Here is a 12,964-nt window from a genome sequence, read left to right as displayed (position 1 = left end):
CAAATTGCGGGGTAGCGCGGGGTAGCGAGTCTGTCTCTCTCTCAATCAATCGGACCTCCACCCCGAAATGTCGGTCATCGTGAAGCTATCTATTTTACGGTGACTTCAGTGTGCTTATCATAGGTAGCAGTTACACTACCATTTACATTCAAGTAGCCTTGCCGAATCCCCAGATACAGGGCTGCCTAATACTCACAGCGAAACCTGTCTGTGCCCCGAAACGTGAGCCACTGGTGAAAGGCGTTGACGGCGAGCGATCAAGAACACTGGATTTGGGACATCGTTAGGACATCATGCCGCACTCTGCAACTCTGCAGGAAAAACAACGAAGGGAAGAGCACCAGCAACGAGCTGTGAGCCTACTCACGACCTGTTTATATTGGACTTGATAGAGCTGACCACTGACATCCCTGGAGTATAGTACGAGATACAGCTAGCAGGTGGTATGCAAGTGAGCCGGCCCTGTTTTTCCCAGTGAATCACAAGCTACTGGCTGACTTTGTCGTTCCCTTTCCCTCTAAAGGGAGCAGCACGATGGACAGTGTATGGGACAATAGCATGTGCAATGGGTCATTTCGCATATCCACCTTTTGCGTATGTCCCATTCACGTGCACCTGCCTCCATGCCGCGACCGGTGCTGATTTATGAATTCTATAGACGCCAGACATTGGGATTGAAAGCGTTCTTAGTCAGCTCAGGTGGGTGGATGTCATCTAGAATCTGTTTCTTGCCGCAGACAAGCGATACTGACCCGCTATCTTGGCGTAGCGACAATATTCGGCCTTGTTGTTGGAGCAGGTAAGCATCAGCCTCTATCACTGTTCTAAGACGTTCATGGTCTTTCGCTGAACAGGGATGTGCACAGATGATCATCTTTTGAAGTACGAGACACATCTGCGGGAGGCAGAGAACGATATACGCCGTCAAGCTAGAGCGGCATTAGCACTAGAAGGGAGGATAGCGTCGGAGACGGAGATACGCAAATGGCGAGAAGCAAACAAGGAGAAGCTGGCAGCGCAGGCCGCGATAGCGGCGGATCATACGACATGACGAGATCGATGCACCATTTGGCACGCCGATCGAGCGCCGATCAATTGATTGGTGGATGGATTGATTGATTGATTGATTGATTGATTGATTGATTGATTGATTGATTGATTGATTGATTGATTGATTGGTTGGTTGATTGAATGATTGCTTGATCAATAATCTCTGAATTTGTTGCGCCCCACCGAGACACCGAAGGGAAGCATCAACGCATCTTGTTTGACTTGTTTACTGACTTGTTTACTGACTTTCTATATTGACGTGCTTACCTGGGCAATCCTCACTTGTTGACTCGTTTACTCATACACCCATATACCTATCCACTCGCCCACTCGTCCACTCATTCACTCCCCAGCACTCTCACCCTACCGTTCCAACTGCGGACTGACCACATGATCGTGTGTAAGCCATTCTCGAAACACCCTGTCCAATACTTTGACATTCCCAACGAACATCTTACATTCTTCGTTCAGCGGGGTGCTATATCGACAGATCCGAAGGGCGTCTGTGCTTCTTTCAATCGAGAGAGCGTGTCTGCATCCCAAGATGAGCTCCCCCATGTTGTCAACGAATACGAAACACCTGCAGTCGAGTGTGAAGACTCTTCGCGCAATCTCAAAGACCCGGCGCACAATAGCGAGATCCATATGGCGAATCTTGACGACTCGACGGTGTACGAGGTGCAAGACATGCATCAAACGACACAAAAAGCTGGACGAGGGCTCTTTGCTACCAAAGATATCCCTCAAGGCTCGCTGATCCTCAAAGAATCGCCTTTTATGGCCTTTCCTTCACGATCAGCATTCAGAGTGGGGGCCTTTCGCGAAATCTATCAAGACACTTCTTCGGCTCAGAAGGAAAAATTCGACCACTTGCATGAAAGAAAAGACCGCTTGGCCCACAAAGATCGCATCGTCAACAAAGTGATGACAAATGCAATACCAATACAGGACGACCTGGGCTTGTTCAGCACTATGGCGATGATCAATCATTGCTGTGCACCAAACGCTGGGTGGACATGGTACCAGGACGAACGAAAAATGCGTGAGTGAAGTATGGCAATTTGACTGACGGTGTCTGAATGAGACACTTACGCCATCGCTTGCACAGACTTGTACGCCTATACAGACATCCTTGTCGGTACCCAAATCACCGTATCATACGTTTATTGCGATGATCTCCTCAAGCCCCAATCTGACCGGCAACGTATCCTATCGCGGAAGTTTGGATTCATATGTATGTGCGAGACATGCAGAGCTCTGTCCATCGAAGACTCCGGTAGAGAGGCCCAGTTGAGGGAGTACAGGGCGATGAGGAGGGAGTGGAAAAGGCTTGAGATTGAAGAAATCACCACGAAACGCCATGAAATACTTCAGCTACTTCAAAAGGCGCTCAAGATCTTGAATGAGGTTCGACTCTGGAACCGACAAGGCCAAGTCTACGACTTCATTCTGGAGATGAACGCCGCAATGGGAAGGCCCAAGGATACCCGATCAGCTGCTCTCGACTGCCTCGCCCACTACACTCGCGTCCTGGGTCGCGAGCGAGCTTTGACATTTCCACTTGAGGCTGTGTCTCATGATCCCACTCAACATACTCTCTGGCCAACGACGTGTCCAAAGTTGCCCAAGAAGGCGAAAAATCGGAGGCGAGCTCGAAGGTAGCTAGCTGTGTGGGGGATCAAGAGTGAGTGATTTGTCGTCGCTCGGCAAGAATTATCATTTGCAATGGCTGATGATGCCATGACTTCTCTCTGCAGAGTTCCGCAATCCGGGCCGAATACAGCTAATGAACTAGACTTGAGGAATACATACAATCAGATACATAAAACCACATGTTTACAAAGCTATGTAAAGCTATGTATATCCAGTCTTCACATATACGATATAAGAAATGTACATCTCTGAAGCAGTGGTCTTCTCATCCGCAGAGATCTCGGAGCAGGCGTACAGATCTGCACAGGTTTGGCAAGCTGACGTCAGCTTCTGACCGGTAAGCAGAGACGTCCACTCATGTAACGCTCCCTCCTCATCGTCCCAGGCCTAACCAGCTTTTAGCACTAGAAGGGAGAATAGCCTCCGAGACAGAAATAAGTAGATGGCGAGAAGCGAATCAGCAGAAGCTGGCAACCCAGGCGGCAGTAGCAATGGGCGAAGCACTTAGATGAAGGGGGAGAACTCGTCTGGGAGAAGCTCCGAGAGTTTCAAGTGGATAGGATCTGAGTCAATTACATGCGACGTCGGTTTGTGATGCTCAAATGCCTAAAATGAACAGACACTTCACGGCGCCCGACTATGAAATGATGATGATGCTCTTGCAACCCATATATAGGCAGTACGGTTCATACAAGTCCAACACCATGACTCTTGCGACTGTCATTGTTGATATCACGCTGATTATGGTATGATACTGTCTGCGATAGAATGTATATATATATATATATATACCACCTCCTTTTGACCCGCATGCTGTCCAGACTGTGACCCAAAATACTACACGATACTAAACATAGCCATCTGTCGGCCCTCAGCATGCTGCCCCATTCTGCGACTATATCCGTCTTCTTTTCTTCTTTGCTTCTGATTGTTGCGCCACGAAAGAATCCCAATCCTGGAGCTGAGTCGGATCGTCCGCAAAGATCCCATAATTCGTGTGCTTGAAGGCTTTCTTGCGTCCCCATATAGTCGAATAATGGTCCAGAGCGTTTTGCGCCATAATCTTTGAGACCTTTACTTCACCTCGGATCGCCGACACCTCGAACGCCTGATCATAAATTTGCCCTAGACTGCCAAGCTTGCCTTCCTGCGTCAATATGCTTTCCATTGTCGCTAAATCTTTCAGGTGTTTCCGGGACGATGCAGCGCACTTTATTATCGGTACATCCAGCCATTTCTCTTTGAGAGACTTATACCTTTCAAGAGCTTTTTCGCTCGCCAGGCGAGCTACTGGCGAAAGTTTGCAGGAAGAGCAGAGACACACAAAGCCGTGATCTTGGTGTATTCGCTCCCGTCAGCAAGAAGGCGGATCAGTGATGTAGTCCACATATGAAGCGGTGACCTCCTCATCGGCACAGATGTCGGCGTAGGCGTTTAAATCTACACAGGTATGGCAAGTTGACGTCAGCTGCTTGTCGTTCATAAGTGAATTTGAGTATTTACTTACGAAGCTGTTGTTCGTCCTCGTACCACGTCCATCCAGCGTTCAGGGTGGATCCTACTGGATGTCTCAAACAATCCAACCTTTTTCACCGGCTCAAATGGGTCGCCCTGAAGGGGAATGGAATTCGTCGCGACGATGTTGACTAGCTCGTCGGGCTCTGCGCGTGTGTCACACCTGGCGTGTAGAGCTAAAATGATGTCCTGCGTGGTCGAGGGTAGCTTAGTGAAAGCGCGATATGCTCGATGCCGCCGAATTCGTTGATCCAAGGCATCCACTTCAACGCACATTAGCGGAGATTCCTCCATGATGAGAGCTCCTCGCTTGATTCTGTTATTGGCCCTCAAGCCGAGGTTCTTGCCGACAAAGGTCGACAATCTGCAAGGCTGACCGGATATCGTGAATTTTTCCAAAAGTGCGTGCAAGGGCGATGATGCGTACACAGGCGACGTTAAAGTATCATAAGACAACGGTGCTGATGCGGGCGATGCTTCGCAACCAAGTTGTCCATCATGTATTGTCGACGCAACGGATAGGGGCGATGATGTGCACATAGATGGCAAGGAAGCTGCAGGCAACAGCGCGTCGAAGAATAATTGATGGTTCTGTGGCATTCGAATCATCTGGTGTGAGGATGTTTTCGCAGATGTTAAAATGCTCGCTGGTGACAGTACGTCGAAAAAAAAGGATCTTTTACTGATATTGAAGCGTCCCTAGGCAACGATGCCGGAGTCGGAGGCAGTACTTCATGCGAGCTGACGAGATCCGTTTGTTGGGCTATGTCCACTTTGACATCTAGTCCGAGCGGGCGGCGGGATAGATATTTAGCAGACAAACGATGTTGGAATAGTCGATTGCAGGAGGATTTCCGTTGCATATTGGAGGTTGGAGGAGCATTAGGAATGGGTAGATATGCTATCGATTCTTCTGCATCTGCACGATAGGTTGACATGCGCCTCCGCTTGTCGGTCTTGGCGTCGGTCTCGGTGGAAACCTCATGCCGCTTGATATCGGGATGGGTTGAAGCTGAATGATGCGAGCTTGTTAAGTCGCGTGTCAACGACTCTGAGGGTGGTTCGGGTTGGGGTTGATATGTGTCGGGTCTGGGAGGCAGGGGATATACTTGACGCGCGTGGGTTAACGGTGGACGCTTTGGGAAGCTCAAAGAAGCTGATGTAGAATGGGTTCTGTCGTGGTAGAATACACTTTTCCTCCACATGTTTGGTACTCTCTGCAGGGAATAGACCGTGACTGATAAGTCAGCAAGCAGGAACGGAGCCAGGATGAATGAACATCTAAGGTGGTTAGAGGGCAACCGAGAGCGAGGGAGAGAACCGCGGTCATTGGTCAGCGAATGAAGAGGAAGCAAGTCAGAAGTAGAACGAGTGAGCTGACGTCAGACGAATAACGAACATCACCGCAAGGCTACAGTACTGGTGTTGAGATCAAGTCAGTCCAGTAAGGCATGTATTAAAGAGTTCGGATGAGAAGAAGAAGGAAGATTGACTCGGAATCCATGAGAGCATTTATAGCTTGTAGAACGTCGATGGTCAACGTGTTCGAACGAGATGCTTTTGACGGTCACCAGCAGTAACACAATTCCATCCATGATGGGGAATTTTCCTCGGCTTCTCCGCCTGAGACTCCGTCGCGAGGATACGATACGGATTGATCGCTTTGCTGATTAATTGATATTGATGATCAACGCACAGATCTCCTGCGTCAACTCGTCTAAGCGGATTCGCGCCACGTGTATATCTACGCTAATTCAACTTTATCCCTAATTCTGTGTTTGGTCCGGAATTTCGGATCAGACAATTAGGCTTTTCCCGAAACGAAACCTCTTAATGTTCTCGCTCGGACGACAATCACAGTTCTATCTCCAACCCTTCGATTTCCCAAGCGGCATAGCTGAGTCATAAAGCGCACAAGCAGGATGGTGCAAAGGCCCAGTATAGCAGAATGTGAGGACCTCAAGGATTGCCCTTCCCTTCCCCCTTGTTGCCTTCAGCTCACTAGACCCTTTGCGCAGGTGACCGGATCATGACTTCTCCCGGGTCTATATTGGAAATGGAAGAGAAAATCATTCACGGAAGACAGGTCAGAACATGGAAGCATGTGAGTGCTGCTCAACATGACTGCATCTCAGTGTCGTGGAACTGTGTTTCGGAAGCTAATTAGCTAATTCGTCAATACAGCTGCCATCGACATTCCGTCAATTCTTGCTACATACCTTACATACCTATTCAGACCGGCATTTCCTCTCTTCTCCTTTACCGATTCCCAGAACACCACATAGATCAGCCAAACCCTCCTCTTCAAGCTCAAGCTCAACTCCTGATTTCGATCCTCGAGAAAATGTGACTTTTGGTCAAGTGCTAGAAAAGAGTTTACGGTTGGCGGCGTGGATGAGGAAGAGGGGTCTGGGTGTGGGGAGCAGGATCATGATTGGCGGTCGGAATTGCACGGGGTGGGTCGTAAACAAATCTTCGAACAATGGATAGAAAGCTGACCTGGAACTTTAGGTTCATTGTGTCATTCATCGCTACACACCTGATAGGTGGTGTAGCAATATTCCTGAACGCATGGTTGTAAGTCCGTTGCCCCATCGTGCAAAATTACATTAGAGAGTCATGGACGGACACTGATGATCTTACTGCAATGAAGACCTCGTGAACAGCTCATATGGTCGATACGAATGACAGAACCTTCCTTGGTGTTGCTCGATGAGGAGAGAGCTCAGATTCTTGGGCCGTACCGCTTTGTTCGCGAAACCGATTTACCAGAAGTGAGCAAGACAGAAGGTCGTATATATCGATTAAGATGCCAAGGGGTGGCGATCAGCTATTTATCGTGTGACGAAGACTGACAACAATGCTTGACAGATGTTCTGTTGGTCTGAGTCCTCGTACTTGCCAACCCTTCTAGACTTATTCGACACGCCTGCCGACGTCCAAGCGATATTACGGGGTGACGGATTGGAAGGCCTAGGACCTGAAAGCGATGCGGTAGTATTCTTTTCATCGGGGTAAGCTCACAAAACACCGTCGACATGAATGTCTCTGACGACTTCTACCAGAACGAGTGGGTTCCCAAAAGCGGTACTAAGCACGCAGCGTATGGCTTTATCGAATCTGTGGTCCGGCATGGTCGGTCAGTGATATCGCTAGCAACCCGAGTTACGTGGCGTAGGCTGATGAACCTTGATCTGATATACAGCACCCGCTCGGGCAGCTTTAAGAGCAGGCCTTCCTATACCGCCTTTACCTAAACCCACGGACCCGCAAAGAACACTATTGCTTGCGATACCCCTCTTTCACGTCACGGGTTGCTTATCATGGCTTATGCGGGCTTTCTTCGCTGGATCACGGATGGTCTTGATGCGGAGGTGGAATGCAGAAGAAGCGATCAGGCTGATCATTCAGGAGAATGTCAAGGTCATTGGCGGGTAAGTGATTTCTGACTCGATATCTCCACCTCACTAGAAGAAGACGGACGAGTCCCTAAGAATGGCTGAGAGCTTTGGCTAAATGAGGACTGATTTTTATTTTGGCGGACTGACCTGGTCAATGATTGCTCTCTAGCGTACCAGCTGTTGTAGCATCTATCGTCCAGTCTCCATCGTTACCAAAGGACACAGCCTTCGACACAGTCTTCTACGGAGGCGCGCCGCCAAGTTCTCACATGCCGAAAGAAGTGAAGTCAAAATGGCCGAAAGCAGGGCTGTGAGTCTACCGCCAGGGTGACACATCGCCGAAGGAGGTAAAGATAGGTATCGAGGCTGACGACCGATGAGTTGGCAGGGTGCAAGGATACGGATTGACCGAGACGAATGCGTATGTATGTTCGGTCGCTGGAGGAGATTATCTGGATAGGGTGAGCTATCCTTCTATGTAATTTCTCTTAGCACACTGCGTTATCGGCTCTGCTGTTCGCTAATTTCGCTTTCACGCTTCTGGATAGCCCGATAGCACGTGAGTCACACCGTATACAATCATAAGCACCGGGTCCCTCGAGCGAACGTCGGCCCAGGACTGACGATGAGGCACAGAGGTCCACCTGTACCGATATGCGATTTGAAGATTGTTGATCCCGATACGAAGAGACCGTTGGCTACTGGACAGACAGGGTTGATATATGTGAATGGGCCACAGGTGATGAAATGTTATCTAGGCGACGAAGGTGAGGCAACGATGGTGATCTACCTATCTGTTTCCATACTCACTGACATACAATGCGCTCGTTTGCGTCCCACCCGCATCCCATAGACGCAACACGGAAGGTCTTGGACCAAGATGGGTGGTTGGATACGGGCGATATTGGGTATGTGGATAAAGAGGGATTCCTGTATATCAAAGATCGACGTGAGCCATTATCAACACACTCAAGTACCATTGTTTGAGCATTGCTGATGAGCTGTGAACTTGTGTGAAAAATGGGGTATGTAGTGAAGGACATTATAATCCGAGGAGGCGAGAATGTGAGTCTTCAGATCCCTCTTCTTTCCACTCCCGCTTAAACACGTAGCACTGAGATAGCCTTGCCTTGCCATGGTTCAATGCAATGTAGTATCAATACTGATATTGAAATTGGTTATGCTCAGATCACCTCGTCCGAAGTGGAGAATGCCATATACGCTCTCCCCTACATTGCAGAAGTAGCTGCCGTTCCATTACCGCATGATCGTCTTGGTGAGGTCGTAGGAGCTATCGTCTCTTTACGGCCTCCTTCTTCTTCCCCTATTACTTCGCACAAGAAAACAAGAAGGAAGAGGGATATAGAGGAGAGTGTCATCAGTGAATTGAGGAATAGGAAATCGATACCTAGATACAGTATTCCGGAAATGGTTTTTATACATGATGGACCATTACGTGAGTGCCCTTATACATATGCCTAATCATTCATCAATTCGACTCATTCTCGATCCGTGTGAAAGTCCAAGCTGTACTGGCAGTCTGCAAATTGCGACGCTGATGTCCTTGTCTCATTATGAACGATTTAGCCAAAAACGTTAATGGCAAAATACTGAAGAAGGATTTGAAATTGTTGATCACCCAAGAATGGGAAAGAAGGAAAAGAAGCAGAAAGGATCCTCGCCCTCGCCCTTCGGCAGACATTTGTATGAAGAAGAATGGCGACGAAGACGTTGTAAGGGCGAAATTGTGATTTCCAAGAAATGTCTCAGCGGAGTAAATATATGTTTGCCATACCTTGTCACTGCATATAAAGCGGCATGCATTCTCTCTTTGGCCACAATGCCCTTTTCATAATCAGATGATTAGTGTAAATCATACAAGATACGATCTTATCGTTCTAATGACGTTCACTCAAACGACCGTCACACACACAAATATGTAAACCAGTCGCACGCACGTCAATCTGGTCACTTGACTTTTCTTTTGCACTTCTTGCACTATCTCCTCCTGGGCGGGGTCGAGCTATCTCTCCTTCTTCTAGGCGGGGTCGAACTATCCCTTCTTCTTCTAGGTGGAGGCGATCGTGAATCATCCCTCCTCCTTCCATTCACAGGTGATCTTCTTCTCGGTGCGGGCGAAGGCGACCTTCTTCTTGGAGGAGGCGATCTCGAGTCACTCGCATCAGAATACCTTCTTCTTCTAGGCGGTGATCTCGATCTCGATGGCGATGGCGAATACTTTCTTCTAGGTGGTGGTGATCTTGAATCGCTCGAATACCTCCTTCTTCTAGGCGGAGGCGATCTCGAATCCGAACTATACCTTCTTCTTCTATTTCTGTATCTTGATCTCGAATCATCCGAATCGGAATCGCTATCCGAATCCGAGTCTGATGTCGAGTCGCTATCGCTCGACGAATCGCTATCTGAACTTGAGCTTGAATCTGAGTCCGAAGAAGCGTTTGCTAACATAGCAGCTTGTTGAGCTGCCAAGAGCTTCGGCGCGTTCTGGAGGTAAGTTCTCATTTCCTCCGTCACTCGACCGAGACCGATGGACGTGAAGTAGTTGATGGAAAATCGGGTGTTCTTCGGATTGTCCATAGGGAACATCCCGCTGAAAGCAGGTTTTAGATCGGGGATCTTGAATCGTTCTACCAGTTTGTTGAGGCCCATCTCTTCATTCATCTCTTGCATGAGGATCTTGATGAAGATTCTGGAAGAAGAAGTTGTCTCGTCTTCGTTCATGTGCACTTGATTGAGAACAGCCCATGAGATAGCATCGGACGCCAGGAGGTGCCCAAAGAATCGACCGATATTACGGAGCTTATTGGTCTCGTATCGATGGATGGTATCATAATATTTAGAGAAAGCTTCTTGGAAGTTGTCCGTCCATACTCTGTTCAGCTTGCAGAATCGTTCACCGATCAAACCGTAGAAGTTCGAGTAGGATCGTTCTTGAGAACAACATTCTACGATCATATTACACAGTTCGATCTACAGAACTCAAGTCAGCTCCCATGCTACAAAGATGCGTTGGCGATGAGCTGCTCACCTCTCGGCCCTCGGGGATGTTGATCTTCATGAGCTTGTGAACGGCTTCTTCAAAGTTTAGCTAGAAAGCTCCATCAGCTACGTGTCAAGCTGAAAAGTTGCGCGATGTGTCAGCAGGAGTAGAGGACTTACCGAGTTCATGATGGTCAAGTAGATCGTTCGTCTGAGGTTGATCAAGTTTGTCTCCGTCATATCCGCAATGCCAGCTTTCTCAGGCGCGACATCGTCATCCTCGTCATCTTCCGACTCCGAATCGTAAGATCCTGATTCTGATCCAGACTCGTCATCCGAATCACCAAGAATCTCCTTCTTGATCTCTTCATATCGTTTCTCGTTCTCAACGTATTTCGGATCGACTTTGAACAGATCTGTATGATGCACATCAGCATACGACTCCCTGATATTGGCCAGATCAATTGGAAGCCGATAGGCAGGAAGATGTTAAGGCAAAAAGTACGCAAACGGGGAGGATGTCACAGTATTCGGAGGAGAAGAAATACTCACTAAGCGACTCTTGCACTTGTAGCTCATCATCCAAGGTGACCCTATGAGTAATCTGTTCATCCTCTTCCACTAAATCCAAGCCCTCGGGTATCGACGGATTATCCTTGTATTTGTCCTTTCTCACTTGGAACAATACCTCGATCATATATTGACACCTTTTGCTGATAGCTCCTTCATGTAAGACCGCTCTGAATCGCTCGAATACCGTGTTGTTGGCTTTTGGCGAGTTCTCACTGAGGAAGAAGCCTACTTCTCGCATAAATCCCACAGCGACTTCGATTGAATCGTCGGTTGGTCTGTCCAAGCATAATAACAGTATTTGAAGGGCGACTATCTCGTGGGCGACGTATTGATTGCACAGATGAGCTATGAAAGTGGATGTTGCGTGACACACGATCTGCAACGCCGGTAGATTAGCACAGTCTCGAGTCCGGCAGGATCAGATGTGAATCATGACACTGACCTTGTCGTTTCTCTTATATGCCCTCCTAAACTGACTGATCAATCTAATCAAGACCAATTCTCCCACTTGAGGTAATTTCGTATTCACAATAGCTACCAATGCCGCGAAGACAGGGGTGAAAGGCAAAGAGCTCGCTTGCGCACGCATTATCGACCTCGCGAATAATCCTTTTCCTCTTATCAAATTTTCACCAAATAATTCGGGAACGACATGTTTGATATTTGATACATTGACTTTGTTGATCAGACCGTTGATGGACTTTTTCAAGGCGTCCCATGACAGTCTCTGATATTCCGAGGAAGTTTTATCTTTTGCAGCTTCAGCTTGCATAGCCCTGAGCTTTGCAGGTGGGATATATGCTCCTCCAGATCTTGACCCGATTAACTTTGCGAACTCCGCCTTGGCGACTTCGTCTGCCTTGGCCGAGCCGTTCAAAGCTACGACTCCATTCCCGGACGGCTTCGTAAGCTCGTTCGTGATGGATGCTTCTAACATCGCCGCCTCCCTTGCACGCTTCCTATTGGGATCTATATCCAAGACTCTCGGTGCATCTATATCGTTAGGACCTCGGACGTTGGGGGGAGGAGAAGGGGATCCGCGACGTCGTCTGGAAGGTGGCGAAGGCGAACGGTCTCGTGGATTGGGCGAAGGGGATCTGTTGAATGCCGTCAGCTTGTGTTTGCCTCGTATAGGAGGTTTCGCAGAGCTTACCTTTTGCGCTTGGGTGCTGGAACATCATCCGGCGTTATGCTTCTGCTACGAGGTGATATCGAGCGGGTATAGGAGCGCGCTGCTGAGCGGGAACGGGACGGTGAGGGTGAACGGGAAGGTGAAGGCGAACGAGGCATTTTGACGCAGCTTTTAGTGGAAGAGTTGAACGAAATTGACGATTCGACGGAATACAGGGCTGTCACACTTCAAGAGCCTCTGTATCGCCAGCTCTTTCTTGCTTGATACTTCTCGTATTAATTTGACGATGCAGATGGACAAAAGCAGAGGTCGAAGAAGCAGTAGGATGTGTGTGCATACTTTGTCGAAGTGAACGGCGGGTAGAGAGTCTGGATTAAATGCAGGGCATGAATAGGTTAACGATCCCTGGTTAACGATCCCTGCTGCAAGGTGATTTTGGCTTTTTCTTTCTTTTATCCTGCCCTACGAGTACCATGACTGAGTGGCGACCCCCGCACTGACCCAGTCACTGATCAACGTAATGCTGTAATGCTGTGACGGCATGACGCACTTATAACTGTCCTCTTTGTTGTTGATAATTCACTACTGCATCTTTTCTCTTCTTTCTTTACCTACATTCAAAGATACCTCGACAGAGGAA

General features: G+C 48.4%; 5 protein-coding genes across 5 annotated transcripts; 3 read left to right on the top strand and 2 right to left on the bottom strand.

Annotated features, from left to right (window-relative positions):
* Positions 1 to 293: 293 nt before the first annotated feature.
* Positions 294 to 1,051, top strand: I303_108254 (uncharacterized protein; the record flags this gene model as incomplete). Its single annotated transcript, XM_018410688.1, has 6 exons — positions 294 to 353; positions 422 to 451; positions 524 to 594; positions 659 to 699; positions 770 to 799; positions 867 to 1,051. 6 exons carry the CDS (start codon positions 294 to 296, stop codon positions 1,049 to 1,051), a joined length of 417 nt encoding a protein of 138 aa, XP_018260498.1.
* A 389-nt stretch (positions 1,052 to 1,440) lies between these two features.
* On the top strand, positions 1,441 to 2,712 carry I303_108253 (uncharacterized protein; the record flags this gene model as incomplete). The annotated part of the gene is made up of 2 exons (XM_018410689.1): positions 1,441 to 2,092; positions 2,159 to 2,712. The coding sequence occupies 2 exons, from the start codon at positions 1,441 to 1,443 to the stop codon at positions 2,710 to 2,712; spliced, it is 1,206 nt and encodes a 401-aa protein (XP_018260499.1).
* Positions 2,713 to 3,598: 886 nt separating this feature from the next.
* On the bottom strand, positions 3,599 to 4,827 carry I303_108252 (uncharacterized protein; the record flags this gene model as incomplete). The annotated part of the gene is made up of 2 exons (XM_018410690.1): positions 3,599 to 3,959; positions 4,211 to 4,827. The coding sequence occupies 2 exons, from the start codon at positions 4,825 to 4,827 to the stop codon at positions 3,599 to 3,601; spliced, it is 978 nt and encodes a 325-aa protein (XP_018260500.1).
* A 1,313-nt stretch (positions 4,828 to 6,140) lies between these two features.
* Positions 6,141 to 9,370, top strand: I303_108251 (uncharacterized protein; the record flags this gene model as incomplete). The annotated part of the gene is made up of 16 exons (XM_018410691.2): positions 6,141 to 6,168; positions 6,237 to 6,322; positions 6,403 to 6,674; positions 6,730 to 6,795; positions 6,872 to 6,992; positions 7,090 to 7,232; positions 7,284 to 7,357; positions 7,424 to 7,652; positions 7,789 to 7,929; positions 8,008 to 8,080; positions 8,168 to 8,178; positions 8,256 to 8,386; positions 8,473 to 8,568; positions 8,653 to 8,684; positions 8,808 to 9,075; positions 9,207 to 9,370. 16 exons carry the CDS (start codon positions 6,141 to 6,143, stop codon positions 9,368 to 9,370), a joined length of 1,935 nt encoding a protein of 644 aa, XP_018260501.2.
* Positions 9,371 to 9,617: 247 nt separating this feature from the next.
* I303_108250 (pre-mRNA-splicing factor CWC22) lies at positions 9,618 to 12,482 on the bottom strand (the record flags this gene model as incomplete). Its single annotated transcript, XM_018410692.1, has 6 exons — positions 9,618 to 10,610; positions 10,669 to 10,728; positions 10,800 to 11,035; positions 11,172 to 11,568; positions 11,635 to 12,289; positions 12,346 to 12,482. 6 exons carry the CDS (start codon positions 12,480 to 12,482, stop codon positions 9,618 to 9,620), a joined length of 2,478 nt encoding a protein of 825 aa, XP_018260502.1.
* Positions 12,483 to 12,964: the final 482 nt, after the last annotated feature.

This window comes from Kwoniella dejecticola, chromosome 11 (assembly GCF_000512565.2).
Source record: "Kwoniella dejecticola CBS 10117 chromosome 11, complete sequence".
NCBI classification, from domain to species: domain Eukaryota; kingdom Fungi; phylum Basidiomycota; class Tremellomycetes; order Tremellales; family Cryptococcaceae; genus Kwoniella; species Kwoniella dejecticola.
Note: the sequence above shows the minus strand (reverse complement) of the source record. Positions and strands in the feature narration are given on the sequence as shown.